Source organism: Rhinatrema bivittatum, chromosome 3, assembly GCF_901001135.1.
Source record: "Rhinatrema bivittatum chromosome 3, aRhiBiv1.1, whole genome shotgun sequence".
Classification (NCBI taxonomy): domain Eukaryota; kingdom Metazoa; phylum Chordata; class Amphibia; order Gymnophiona; family Rhinatrematidae; genus Rhinatrema; species Rhinatrema bivittatum.
In genome coordinates, this window is record NC_042617.1 from 166,654,408 (window position 1) to 166,668,368 (window position 13,961).

The 13,961-nt window shown below is 50.8% G+C and overlaps 1 protein-coding gene across 1 annotated transcript; it reads left to right on the forward strand.

The window, feature by feature from the left end:
- Positions 1 to 8,975: 8,975 nt before the first annotated feature.
- Positions 8,976 to 10,764, forward strand: LOC115088527 (myb-related transcription factor, partner of profilin-like). The gene is made up of 2 exons (XM_029596789.1): positions 8,976 to 9,372; positions 10,088 to 10,764. The coding sequence occupies exons 1-2, from the start codon at positions 8,976 to 8,978 to the stop codon at positions 10,762 to 10,764; spliced, it is 1,074 nt and encodes a 357-aa protein (XP_029452649.1).
- Positions 10,765 to 13,961: the final 3,197 nt, after the last annotated feature.

A 13,961-nucleotide genomic window follows, 5' to 3' on the forward strand; every position in this document is an offset into this window, starting at 1 on the left:
GCTGATTGAATCAGTAGTGTTATCTCAATTATCAAATTATCTGTCAGAAAATGACATACTACACACAAACCAACATGGATTTCGCAAGGGTCACTCCACTGAAACTCTTCTGTTGACTTCATTTGACACTATATTTCGGGCTTTTGATTCTTACACAGATCACATCATTGTTTTCTTAGATATTTCCGCGGCTTTTGATACTGTTGATCACCAAATTCTCATCTCCATTCTCAAATCTATAGGTATTTCGGGTGCTGTATTACAATGGTTTATTTCATTTTTGTCTGATCGCATTCAACAAGTCAATATAAACAATCATTCTTCTGAACCATACTCTATTGCATCGGGTGTTCCACAAGGTTCTTCTCTATCCCCTATTCTCTTCAACATCTATCTACTACCTCTTTGCCGCATCTTAGCCTCACTAAACATACAATTCAAAATCTACGCCGATGACATACAGTTTATGGTACCAAACAACACCTCTTGGACTCACACATTATCCTTAGTATCTTTATACCTCACGACTATTGACACATGGTTCTCACAATAGACTAAAACTAAATAAAAAAAAAAACAGAAATAGTCCACCTCTCATCAATTACAGATTCATCCATAGGTCCCCCCCCTCAATTAGTATTTAACGGTATCACTATCCCCATCTCCAAATCTGCAAAAAATTTAGGTATAACCATTAATTCAGATCTTTCATTAAAACAACACATATCCATAATTACCAGAAATTCATTTTATAAGCTTCAACTCTTGAAACGGCTTCGTCCTCTACTTTTCTTTCACGATTTTCGGACTATACTTCAATCACTCATCTTTTCTGGGCTTGACTACTGTAATTCTCTTTATATAGGTCTCCAGATAACACACTTCACTCACTTCAACTGATCCAAAACGCAGCAGCACGTATCTTAACAAATTCTTCCATAAAAAATCACTTCACTCCGATACTTCAATCATTACATTGGTTACCAATTAAATACAGAATACAATTCAAGATCCTGTCCATTATACACTCTCTCATCTACACTCCTAATTCAATTACTTTATGTTCCATTCTCCGGATTTACAAACGCACCAGACATCTAAGATCACTGGACAAAAACCTCTTAGACATCCCATCACCACGACAGGCCCGTCTTGACATCACCAGAAAAAGATCATTCTCTGTCATTGGACCAATCTTATGGAACGCATTACCAGACTCTTTAAGATCCATATCCAACTCCAAACACTTCAAAAAATCCCTAAAAACACATTTATTTCAATCTGCTTTCCATATATCACACACTAAATAACATAGCTACTTCTGCATCACACAGGGCACAACATTATTATATATTGATTTATTTTTTATGTAAACTATTCATTGTTTTAGATTTTTATTTTTATTATATATTTTTGTAATTTTGAGCTTTTATAATTTGATAATCTTTATGTTCTTTTAAATTTAAATCTTTATTTACATTTGTTTTTTATTTAGTTATGTAAACCGTTTTGATTAAACACTATTTGTAAAGACAGTATACAAACACTTTTAAATAAAATAAATAAAATAGTGTGGCAGTTACTACCCTTAACCAATAAGCCTTCATACTGTTTATGCAACTCAGTATTGCTCTTAGCTTTAACAGCAGTAGGAAAAGAGGTAAAGGGGAATTAATTTCAGGCAGCAACTAACAAAGACATTGAATTTTATGGTCTGGAAAAACAAATAAGCATGGGGTAACTTACTGATGCTGTTGTAACTACACTTAGCCAATAAGCCCTATACTTGTGATGTCACTCCAACATTGCTCTCTACTTCAATGACAAGAGATAACTGGGAATTGGATTCAGATAGCAACCAACAAGGGCCCTGGTTTTGACGGTTTGGGAAACTAAGTATGGGGGTAAATTGTACGGCACGGCAGATGCCACCCCCTGATACTACCATTATGGGGGAGACCTGTAAGGAGTAGAGATGTGAATCGTGTCCTCGATCGTCTTAACGATCGATTTCGGCTGGGAGGGGGAGGGAATCGTATTGTTGCTGTTTGGGGGGGTAAAATATCGTGATATATCGTTAAAATCATTAAAACCCGCTAAAACCCACCCCCGACCCTTTAAATTAAATCCCCCACCCTCCCGAACCCCCCCCCCAAATGACTTAAATTACCTGGTGGTCCAGCGGCGGTCCGGAACGGCAGCGGTCCGGAATGGGCTCCTGCTACTGAATCTTGTTGTCTTCGGCCGGCGCCATTTTCCAAAATGGCGCCGAAAAATGGCGGCGGCCATAGACCAACAGGATTCGACGGCAGGAGGTCCTTCCAGACCCCCGCTGGACTTTTGGCAAGTCTTGTGGGGGTCAGGAGGCCCCCCCCAAGCTGGCCAAAAGTTCCTGGAGGTCCAGCGGGGGTCAGTGAGCGATTTCCCGCCGCGAATCGTTTTCCGCACGGAAAATGGCGCCGGCAGGAGATCGACTGCAGGAGGTCGTTCAGCGAGGGTTCCGGCGCCTCGCTGAACGACCTCCTGCAGTCGATCTCCTGCCGGCGCCATTTTCCGTATGGAAAACGATTCGCGGCGGGAAATCGCTCACTGACCCCCGCTGGACCTCCAGGAACTTTTGGCCAGCTTGGGGGGGGCCTCCTGACCCCCACAAGACTTGCCAAAAGTCCAGCGGGGGTCCGGAAAGACCTCCTGCCGTCGAATCCTGTTGGTCTATGGCCGCCGCCATTTTTCGGCGCCATTTTGGAAAATGGCGCCGGCCGAAGACAACAAGATTCAGTAGCAGGAGCCCGTTCTGGACCGCTGCCGTTCCGGACCCCCAGGTAATTTAAGTCATTTGGGGGGGGGGGGTTCGGGAGGGTGGGGGATTGAAGGAGGTAGGATTTGGCAAGGAAATGTTTAAGTTATTTGGGGGGGTTCGGGAGGGTGGGGGATTTAATTTAAAGGGTCGGGGGTGGGTTTTAGCGGGTTTTAGTGTGCCGGCTCACGATTCTAACGATTTATAACGATAAATCGTTAGAATCTCTATTGTATTGTGTTCCATAACGGTTTAAGACAATATTAAAATTATCGGACGATAATTTTAATCGTCCTAAAACGATTCACATCCCTAGTAAGGAGTGACTGATGCTACCATAAGCTTGCTGAACAGACTGGATGGACAGTTTGGTCCTTTTCTGCTGACATGTCTATGTTATTTCATCATTACATGTTTTACATGTTTTACATGTAGCAGCCAAAATAAAATATTGTTTGCATATTTGTTTAAAATATTTTATTTTTAACTAGCTGTACCCGGCCACGCGTTGCTGTGGCTCAGTCTGGTTAAATGGAAAAGAAAGAAAAGAAAAAGCGCATGTTTCGAATATGGTTAATTTCACAATGCTTGTGGGTATACAATATTTTTTATTGTTCCATTGTCTGTGCAGATATAGAGATTGCCTGGTTTGCCGACTCTAGAACACACAACATATAATTGTCCATGTGAGAAGCAATCCGTGTCTAGATGTAAACCGCATAATTCTAGAAATGAAAAAGAATGAAAAAAGAAAAAACATAAACTATACTCACTAAATGAACAGTATGGTAAACGACACAGCTCAATTCCAACGCAATGTCACATGAAATAATTAAATCAAAATGAAAATAAATCGAAATCTATGAAAATTCAATTTAACAATGCAATCGGAAACATTGAAATGGAATCGTAAAATATTTAGTCCAAGCTGTTAAGCCCGTTAAAACGGGCAAGATTTTTGTCCCCTCTCCTCCTCCTCTTTGCTCTGCTCTGCTCCCCCCCCCCCCCAGCACCACGAAGGGCCAGAGGCGGCAGCGGTGGTAGGAGCTGCAGTGGTGGCCGAGGGGGATCTCACGAGGCGTAATGGTCCTGCCATCCCAACTCCCTCCCCCCTTCCCCGGTGGCAGAGGGACAGGCTCAGACCCCTTTCACTCTATCCTTACAGGCCCCAACTCCTTTGCTCTCCCATTCCCCTCTACACTGAACCCCTTCCACTGTAACCTATAAGTGGAGAGCTGGGGGGGGGGGTAGAGAATCTCTCTCTCATACAGCCCCCTACATAGGCTTCCTCTCTCTCTCTCTTGCACATACACTCTCCCTCTGTCCCTCACACACGCACGCCCAATCCCTCTCACACACATACACAATCCCTCACGTAGTCTCCCTCTCTCTCTAGCACTCACACTCGCCTTCAGCGCACATTACCACACTTCTCTCTCACACAGTTAAAATGGGCGGGATTTTTGTCCCCTCCCCACCTAAGTCTTTGCTCTGCACTCACAAGAGCTTGCAAACTTCCCATGCCAGTTGTGTCTGGGAGAGAGAGGAAAACACTCCGTTTCCCCTCCCCCCCCTTGCAAAGGGCAGGTGGCAGGCACTGCAACAGATTTGGGACATGTTGCCTAGCTTACTTTGCTCTTTCTGGCAGACCTGTGCCTTTAAGAAATCTGATCGGGGACTTGAGAGGGAGGAGGGAGCAGGGCTCTGACTTTCACTTTCGTCATGGTGCTTTGCTGGGAGTGGGGGTGGAGCGATGCCCATGTAAACTCTTCCCGTGGCAGCTGAGACCCATGGGCGGGCTGACAGCACTGCCTTCTCCCTCCCCCCTCCACAGTTGCAGGATATTTACTTGGCTTCTCCTTATCTGCGGGATTCAGGGGGCGGGGGAGGAGGGCGAGCTGTTCTCTGTTCAGCTCTTTGCGCTTTGGCTGCTGCAGGCTGCAGCTGCTGGTGATCTCTTCACAGCCTCTTTCTCTGCATTTGCTCTGCTCCGGCCATCCCAACTCCTTCCCCCCCCCTTGCCCGGTGATGGACGGACTGGCTCGGCGACTCTTCTACCCTTTCCTCTTCCTGTGTGTAACTGTCCGGCAGTCCCTTCTCCCTCACCCCTTTCCCAGCGGGGGAGGAATGGGCTGAGCCATTTCTCAGAGCGGCAACTCACCTGCCCTTTCCTCCCCCCCCCCCCCCCCTCCGTGACACCCAGCACATAGCGCAGAGCTGAATGGTCCGCACATGCATAGTAGAGCTGCTCTCTACTGCGCATTTGCAGGCCGTGGGTCAGAGCCCATTTATATTGTAGATAGCATGTGTTGCTTATACGTCCAACAGATGGCGCTGTTTTTCCAAAAAAGCATGTTTTTATCTGTCACAGGTGTGACATCTATATAATATAGGTATATAAAAACACGCGCGTATTCAAATGCAACTTTGTGTCAAACTTTCAAAGCAATCGCTGAAGAACTTTCAGAGATTTAAGATTTTGAACAAACAAACATTTACATTTTTATTTATATAGATTACAGCTAATTTGTCAGACTATATGAGATTTTTTATGCAGGATTCAAAGTCCAAGTAATAGTGCTATAGAAATGGATCTAATTACAAATGGAAGTACCTTAATTAATTTAAAACTAATCACTATATTTCTAGTACTGAAAGACAGTCCAACTTGTTGCAGTAAAATCTTCATGTTTCCTTGTTTCTAAGGGTATTCTACAAAGAAAACATAAACAGGCAATTTAGCACATGCCTCTATTATGTCTGATTTAATCCGTTGGTAAATTGAATTAGCTGACATCCTTTACACTGTATGCTTTATTCAGAATGGGGTAGATTTACAAAGGAGCGCGCGCAGCGGTAGTGCTGCGCGCGTTTCTGCGCACACAGCAGAAGCTAGCAATTTTGCGTAGCATGCGCACATGTTGCGCGCGCCACACAAAATACGCGCAAGTATTGAGGGACACATCTGCACGTAACCAGACAACCTGCGCGCGAATGCATACATGTGCGCGCGCGCCGATATTTGTGCGTGTGGAGCCCTCGCGCGCACGTGCGCGTACGCATGCGAACGCGAGGGTGTGACCTCCCGTTCCCCACACTGCACAAAATGGCCGGCCGGAGGAGACAGCCCAACTTCACCACCAGGGACGTGGAGCTGCTGGCGTCCCTGGTGGTGGGAGGAGAGAGATGGCTGTTCCCGGTCCAGGGACAGCGGACAAACTTCGGCCACCTGCGGAGGGCCTGGAGGAGGCTGCAAAGGCGCTTCAACGCAGAGGCTTCACACCCCCGTGGAGTAAGTACACTAAGAAGGTTGTTGTGGTGAATGTGGGAGGTGCAAAGTCAGGTTAGGCCTCACCTGAGTACCCAGAATAGTGTACCTGATACTTATATGCACTGTAGACAGTTTGTTATGTCCTGCTGGTGCCTTACACTGGTTAGGATTGGGTTGTGTTGTGCCTCAATTGCCAATGATGAACATAATGTGTATGCTAATTGAATAATATCATGGTTGTCAGTCAGCAATGTTGTCACACCTACATCCAAGTATCCTGGCACCATCTTGACTATCAGAGTATACTAATGGTCCTCCCTCCTTCCGTTCAAACAGATTGAGGACCTGAAGAAGAAGGCCCGTTGGCTTCGCCTCCATCGCCGCAGATGGATGGAGCGGCTGCGTGCGCAGCAGGCTGGGCCTGGCGGTAAGTGACCCCTCCAACCGACTGGAGTAACCCACATCTGAGCCACCATCCATCCCGTCCTTTACCACCGCCCTCCCTCCTGTCCCCCATCCCACCTTCTCTCCCTCCCCTCACCCAGTACAGTGTAGTCATACATGTCCTTTGTTTTCACAGATGCTGAAGAGGAAATGCCAGGGCCAGCTGCGGATGGAGCTGCAGCCGCTCCAGGGGGGGAGCTGGATCCACCCCCCCCCACCCCAGAGGAGACCTGAGCGGCCGAGCCCTCCCCGGGCCGAAAGGCACCCCATGCCTTCCCCTAGCCCCCCCCTGTAGGGCAACCACCCCGTTTTGCCCGTGGGGTTAGGGACGCTGGGGCCGGCAGGAGCCAGCCTTTGCTGGCTCAGGGAGGCAATCAGGGCCCTCTAGTCCCTCATTGTCCCCCCTCACGTGGCCAGCAAAGAGGCCCATCCCCGGGGGCACGCGCCCCCGAGGATGAGCCTCTTACCTATGGCCAGTTCATGGACTATGTGAGGGGGGTCAATGAGGGCATGAGGGCACTGATTGCCTTCCAAGAGAGGATGGTCCAGGCGACGGATCGCAACACCAGGGGCCTACTGCTGCTTGCTGCTGCAGTACGGCTCCTGGGGGAGATGGTCCGTCGTCGTTGACCATCCTCTCTGGTCCCTACCTCCCTAACCCCACGGGAGTGTTTGTTTTGTACATAGTTTTCCACCCTAGGCTGCCCCTCCCCATCCACATTTTATTTTGTAAATATGTGTCAGACGTTCAATAAATATTGAAAATAATAAACGGTGTGGTTATTAAGGGACAGGTGGGAGCTGACCATGTATTGGCAGTGTCGGAGGGAGGGAAGGAGGGAGGAAGGTGGGGGAGGGGGTGCAGGGAAGGAGGGAGGAAGGTGGGGGAGGGGTGCAGGGAAGGAGGGAGGAAGGTGGGGGAGGGGGTGCAGGGAAGGAGGGAGGAAGGTGGGGGAGGGGGTGCAGGGAAGGAGGGAGGAGGAGGTGAAGGTGGGAGAGGGAGGGAGGGAAGGAAGGGTGAATGAGTGGGGCGACGTTGAGTCCTAGCAGAGCAGCCCACGGAACATCCTGGTCATCCATCTGCTACACTGTATAGGCTGTGTGCGTGCCACATCAGCTACAGTGCAGCATATAGACGAGGCGCCCATGTGCAGTACAGAAAATGACCATGCGCACATGTCCGCTAGAGTCTACGGGCTCTGCGCACATGTCCGCTAGAGTCTACGGGCTCTGCGCACATGTCCGCTAGAGTCTACGGGCTCTGCGCACATGTCCGCTAGAGTCTACGGGCTCCATGGATCAGGCGCATCCCTCTGCATTGCTGGCTATACCGGACCTAGTGTAACGCACCTCAGCTTTGCAGCAACTATAATCTGCATTTGCACAGCTACATACACAGAATATACAGGCCACAGCTGCTACGCAAAACGTCAGTTACAAGAGGTAGGTTAGGGTCTCCAGTCCCACCGTAGCATAACACCAATACAGCTGGCTCGCCAGCCCATAGACTCTAGCGGACATGTGCGCAGAGCCCGTAGACCGTACTAGGTACGGTCGCGTTAGGAGTTGGCCGCTAGTCTATGTGACGGTTCTGTAAGCTGGTCGTAGCCCTGCTATAGTGGGCGCACAATGCACTGACATACAGCATGAACACCAATAAAGCCAGTGCATTGCAGGTCCGAGAGGCTGGTGAGAAGCCGACTACACACATTAGACAGCGATTGTCCCCCTTCATATCTAACCCTGCTGAGCGGTAATCAGACATAATAGTGAAGTAGCCACGAATAACACCAGTGAACCCCCCTCCAACGCTCCGGTAGAGCGACCTTACCTACAACATATCCCTCTGAAGTTGGCATACGCAGGAATAGAGTGGTATGTGCAGAGACGTGTGAGCTCAGCAGCCTACTGGGAAGGCCAACTCATTCGGGGCCAGCTGCTAATCAGTACGTCCCACCCTCAGATGGAGATGCTGATTAGCAGCTGGCCCCGATTGAGTAGCCATTCTCAGTAGGCTGCTGAGCTCACACGTCTCTGCACGCTAATTAGTGTAGTCGACGTCTCACCTGCCTCTCCGACCTGCACTGCACTGGCTATGTAGCTGTCAAAGAAAGGGCTACTTCCATACCATCATTACGGGTTTGGGATTGCAACAGCACGCACATGTGGGCTACATTGGTAATGGGTAATGGCTGCACACCCAGCTGTTCCATGGGTAGTTACGCGCATATCTGAATGAAAATAGATAGGCAGTACGAATATATTATTAAAATAGATAGTTGGCGTGGACAAATAACCCAGCACGCACATGTTCCGCATGGATTTTAATTATTTGCGCGCGTTCTTGGTATTTGCGCTGATGGGATCAGCTGTGCGCATATGTTGCGCCCCACTGGGGAGGTCCGCGCACAAATTGAGGTCACTTTAAAGGGATGGGTGGGCTACTCACTGGCCATCCTCACCATGGCTCAGGCACAGGCACAACCTGTCCTTCTCAGGAAGCCCAACTTCTTGCCAGGGGAGGTGGACATGCTGGTGGAGCATGTCATGAGGCAGAGGGATATGCTGTATGGCCCACAGTCGCGTACGGTGGGTGCATACGCCAAGGAACAAATATGGAGGCGCATCAGGCATACTGTTAATTCGGTGTTTCACCACAACCACAGTATTGCCAAACTGATGCACAAGTGGAGGGACATACGGCGAGTGGTGAAGCAGAAGCAGGCCAGGCGACTTGCTGAAGGTGGACGGAGCCGCATCACGTTCACAGCCACGGAGCAGCTGGTTCTGGGAACGCTATCGGAGGCAGCTGTGGGTGGCGTTGGCCGTCTCGACTCCATGCGCCGTGCAGGGCAGCAAGGTATGCAGACCAACACGTATCCTATCTCACAGTAGAGCAGCCGATGTTGTCATGTAACCTATAGGTACTGATTACTGTTCACCTGTATAGCCAACCCTGTGCCCATTTCAGGTTCCACATTGCAAAGTTGCGCTCTCCCTCTTCCCCCCACCCCAAAGACACGCACCGGGACTGTGCGCACCGGGGCTGTGCCCACCGGGGGGGGGGGGGGGGCTGTGCGCAGAACGTGTGCGCACGGGGGGGCTGTGTGCAGAACGTGTGCGCACGGGGGGGCTGTGCGCAGAACGTGTGCGCACGGGGGGCTGTGCGCAGAACGTGTGCGCAGAACGTGTGCGCAGAACGTGTGTGCACCACCTTCCCACCCTTCCCATTTGCTTCCTCTTCACCGTCCTGTACCACAGCACAGGTCATGTGGTCGTGGAGTGCAGAAACAGTGTGCCTTGAGTAGGTTGAGGGTTGACGTGCAGGTCGTAGAACAGGACTCTGTGTTCTAGGTTTGGCCTGACAGGTCCCACATTCCATGCAGCCCACTGGGAACGCTCCTGTGTCCTGAACTGGTTGTAGGGCAGGTGCTACATGTGTCTGGTTGGCAGCCACTAATGATACCCCAGAGGTGTCTTGACACCTGCCATATGACTACCACCTGTGTATATGGAGTGACATACATCACACCCCTATTGTCAGTGTGCTAATACCCATATGCTTTACCATTTAGGGGAGCCAGATGATGAGCAACCCGGACCTGCCCCTAGGCCCCAACGCCAGTACCGGCGTCTGCAGGTGCTCCGTGACTCCTCGGAAGAGGAGGAGGGGGAAGACCGGCAGCGCGTGGAGCAGCCTGAGGAGGAGCAGCAGGGAGAGGAACCGGACGAACCGCTCGCTGAGGTGGAACCTGATGTTCAGCAGGACAGCAGTGCGTCCGACCATCCTGAGCCCCAGGCCGACCAGGTTACCGGGCCGGCAGAGACACTTGTACAGCAGGGCGTCGCCATCTTGGATGCCATCTCTGGCCTGTCGGACATAATGCAGCAGGAAGGCAGTGCCCTCCGTCTCACTGTCAGGGAGGGGTATGAGCGCCTTGAGGGGGGCCTCCAAGCCATTTGCCAGGCCACTGACCGGCAGACGGAGGTGTGGATGGAGTTGGTCAGGCGCCTGCCTCCCGTACAGCCCCTGCCTCCCGTACAGCCCCCGCCTCCCGTACAGCCCCCGCCACCAGTGGCTCCATGGCCATGGATGCCTCCATACCCATGGATGCCACCTGCCCATGCAGGGGCCCCTGAGGTGGTACCTCCACCTGTGGCACCAGCACCTCAGCCTCCTGCAGGCTATGTGTGGATGGCACCCCCGCCTGCACCTGCTGTTCCACCGCCTCCTCCTCCACCTCCACCATGAGCTGAAGGGCTGTTGCCCCTGGCTATTCCCTCATGTAGCCATGCCCCGGATGTGGCCCAGGCACCTATGCCCTCTGAGGGCAGTGTCAGCAGTGGCCGGAGTCCCCTGCGCCGCAGTACCCGGGTGGGCCAGTCTCGGCTTTCCGAGGCTCGTAGGAGGGGACGGGCAAAGAAGTGACCTGTCAGAGGGTTTATGTTGTTAATTTTTTTTTATTCACTATCACATTTGTCACACCTGTAAATAAATGCACATTTATCACCTACGGAAATGGCTTTCTATGAGACTGTTCCTTTCTCGTATTGCCCGCCTTTGCATCAGGCGATGTATTTCGTCCAGTTCCTCCATGGTCAGCTGTATGTCCTCCTCCTCCTCCTCACTGTCTTCCGGTCCATCCTCAGGTACAGGGATGTGTCTCTTAATTGCCAGATTATGTAGGATACAGCAGGCTAGGAATATCTCACACACCTTAGCGGGGGAGTACAGGAGGCACCCACCTGATCTGTCCAGACAGCGGAAGCGTGATTTCAGGATGCCAAATGTTCTCTCGATGACAGACCTGGTCCTACGGTGTGCCCTGTTGTAGCGCATCTCAGCTGCCGTGTTGGGGCATGCCACGGGGATCATGAGCCACGATTTGAGGGGATAGCCTCTGTCACCTGTAGCATACGGGATAAACAGAAGGTTAGATAATGTGTGTGGATCACTGGCATGCAGCTCACAGGCCTTACACATTCACTAGCTATAGGGTGCCACAGTAGGCACAACCATGGACCATGGCTTCCATGGTTGTGCCTACTGTGGCACCCTATAGCTAGTGATTGTACTAAGATAGGTGGGTGCTGTTGTTTGTTGCTCTACTACCTAGAAGCCAGCCACCAGTGATGTGACGCAGCTGGAATTCTTCATAGATCCTTGATTGGGTGAGAATGTAGGCGTCGTGGGTGGATCCAGGAAAGCGAGGCACTACATTCGTGATGAGGCCCTTGGCATTGCACACCACCTGCATGTTTAGTGAGTGGAATCCCTTGCGATTGCGGTAGATGGCCTCATCTGCTGCTGGTGCCCTTAGGGGCACGTGGGTGCAATCAATAGCTCCCAAGACCGAGGGGAAGCGTGCTATTTGGTAGAAGTCTCTCATGGTTCCATGCTGTTCCTCCCTACTGGTGGGGAAGGAGATAAAGTGGTGTGTGTGTCGCAGCAGGGCAGCCAGGGCCTGCTCCAGACATCCTGAGGTGGCACCCTGACTGATTCCAGACGTCAGGCCAAGCGGGGTTTGGAAGGTGCCGGTAGCCAGAAATGCCAGGAAGGTAGTCACCTTGACGTGTACGGGCAAGGCATGGCCCCTCTGCGTGCGTGGTTGCAGGTCACCCTCTAACATTCTGCAGAGGGACAGTATGGTCTCCTTATCAAATCTGTAACGGGTCATTACTTCCTCCTCAGACAGGTCCAGAAATTGGGTGCGGGTCCTGTAGACCCGGTGTAACGGGTAGCGTCTCCGTCTCAGCTGCCTTCTCCTCCTCCTCCTCTCTCTTTCCCTTCTGAGCCTTAGGGATTCCAGCACGTATATTGCTGCTGCGTTGAACATGTGTAGACTGGGGAATTAGCACTGAATGGCTGTCTAGACGCTCGTGCGGCTCTCTCCTATACGCACATGAACGTTGTGTATGGCCAACGGTGCCACTGTCCCAGTTTAGGGCGGGTACTCCCCCAGGCCCTCTCCTGTCCGCCTTCTGCCCTTCTACAGGATGTCTGGAACTGTAGTGATGTCAGACAGCAGCCGCAGAGCCTTCACTCATTCCTTGCACACACAGGAAGCAGTAGCAAATTTACGCGAGCGACTTCGTATGCGCGCGCCGGTGACGTTATGCGTGTCCCTTATAAAATACGTTTTATGCGCATAGGTTCGGTCTCCGCCCAGACACGCCCACCGACACGCCCCCGACACGCCCCTTTTGTATTGGCGTAATGTTGCTCGCGCAGGTCCACTTACACGCACAAATACCGCTATGCAAAATTTGCGCGCCACCCCGGTTTATGCGCTTAAGTGCCTGTTTTCCCGCGCGTATGGCTTTGAAAATCTGCCCCTATTTGTTTGCTTTTTCCAACTGTAATGGTTACTAGAGATGTGATTCAGTCGAACCTTTCAGTTCGGCCTTTGTTATCGGCCCGCCGTGGGAAATTTAATTTCCCGCGGTTCGGGCTGATTTTTTTTGGCTGTCCCGAACCGAAACCCCCCCCCCCCCAACCCTTCAGATTTAATTAATTACAACCCCCCTACCCTCACGACCCCCAAAACTTGCTGAAAGTCTCTGGTGGTCCAGTGGGAGTCCCGGGAACATCTCCCGCTCTCAGGCCGTCAGCTGCCAGTAAACAAAATGGCGCCGGTCCCTTACCATGTGACAGGGAATATCAGTGCCATGGTAAGAGCAATGGATGGCCGGCACCATCTTAAAAAATGGCGTGGGCCATCCATAGCTCCTACCATGTGACAGGGGCCAACCAATGGCACCGAAAGCCCCTGTCACATGGTAAGGGCAAAGGGTCATTGGCACCATTTTGATTAGTGGCAGCCGACGGCCCGAGAGGGGGAGATCGCTCCTAGGACCCCACTGGACCACCAGGGACTTTTGGTAAGTCTTGGGGGGGGGGGGAAGGTCGGGCAAGTCTTGGGAGGTCGGGAGGGTGGGGGGTTACAATTTATTAAATTTGAAGGGTTGGGGTGGGTTTGGGGGTTTTTTTTTATGTGCCCTTTCTCCCCCACCCCCCCCAAAAAAATGAAAAGAAAACCACATGAAATTTCGTGGGTTTTCCTATCATTTCGGCGACCACCCCCGAAACGCTATGAAAAAGGAAATATCGTCCATATTTCCTATTTCATCGCAAATGAATGTACATCCCTAATGACTACATTTTTAAAATTTGCATACACATCTCATCCACAATAAGGCCCTAACATGATTTGAAAAATGATCTCCTTAGAATCTAGGAGGACAATTTTCAAAGCATTTAGGGGCCTAACTTTGGCAGTTAGGTTACTAAATTGGCCCATTTGAAAATGTACTAAGGCTAAGTGCCTTAACTGAACATCTTCATTTCACTAGGTTCCTAAATATGGTTGGTTATGGGGGAAGAGTTAGGGCAGGAAAAAAGTTGAGTGCTACTGCTTAGCAGTGATTTTCAGCTCCCTATTTAGTGTC

Coding starts and splice junctions, on each gene's coding strand:
- LOC115088527 (XM_029596789.1), top strand. CDS start 8,976: ATGGCTCAGGCACAGGCACAACCTGTCCTTCTCAGGAAGCCCAACTTC. Junction 9,373..10,087: donor GCGCCGTGCAGGGCAGCAAG/GTATGCAGACCA, acceptor TTTACCATTTAG/GGGAGCCAGATGATGAGCAA.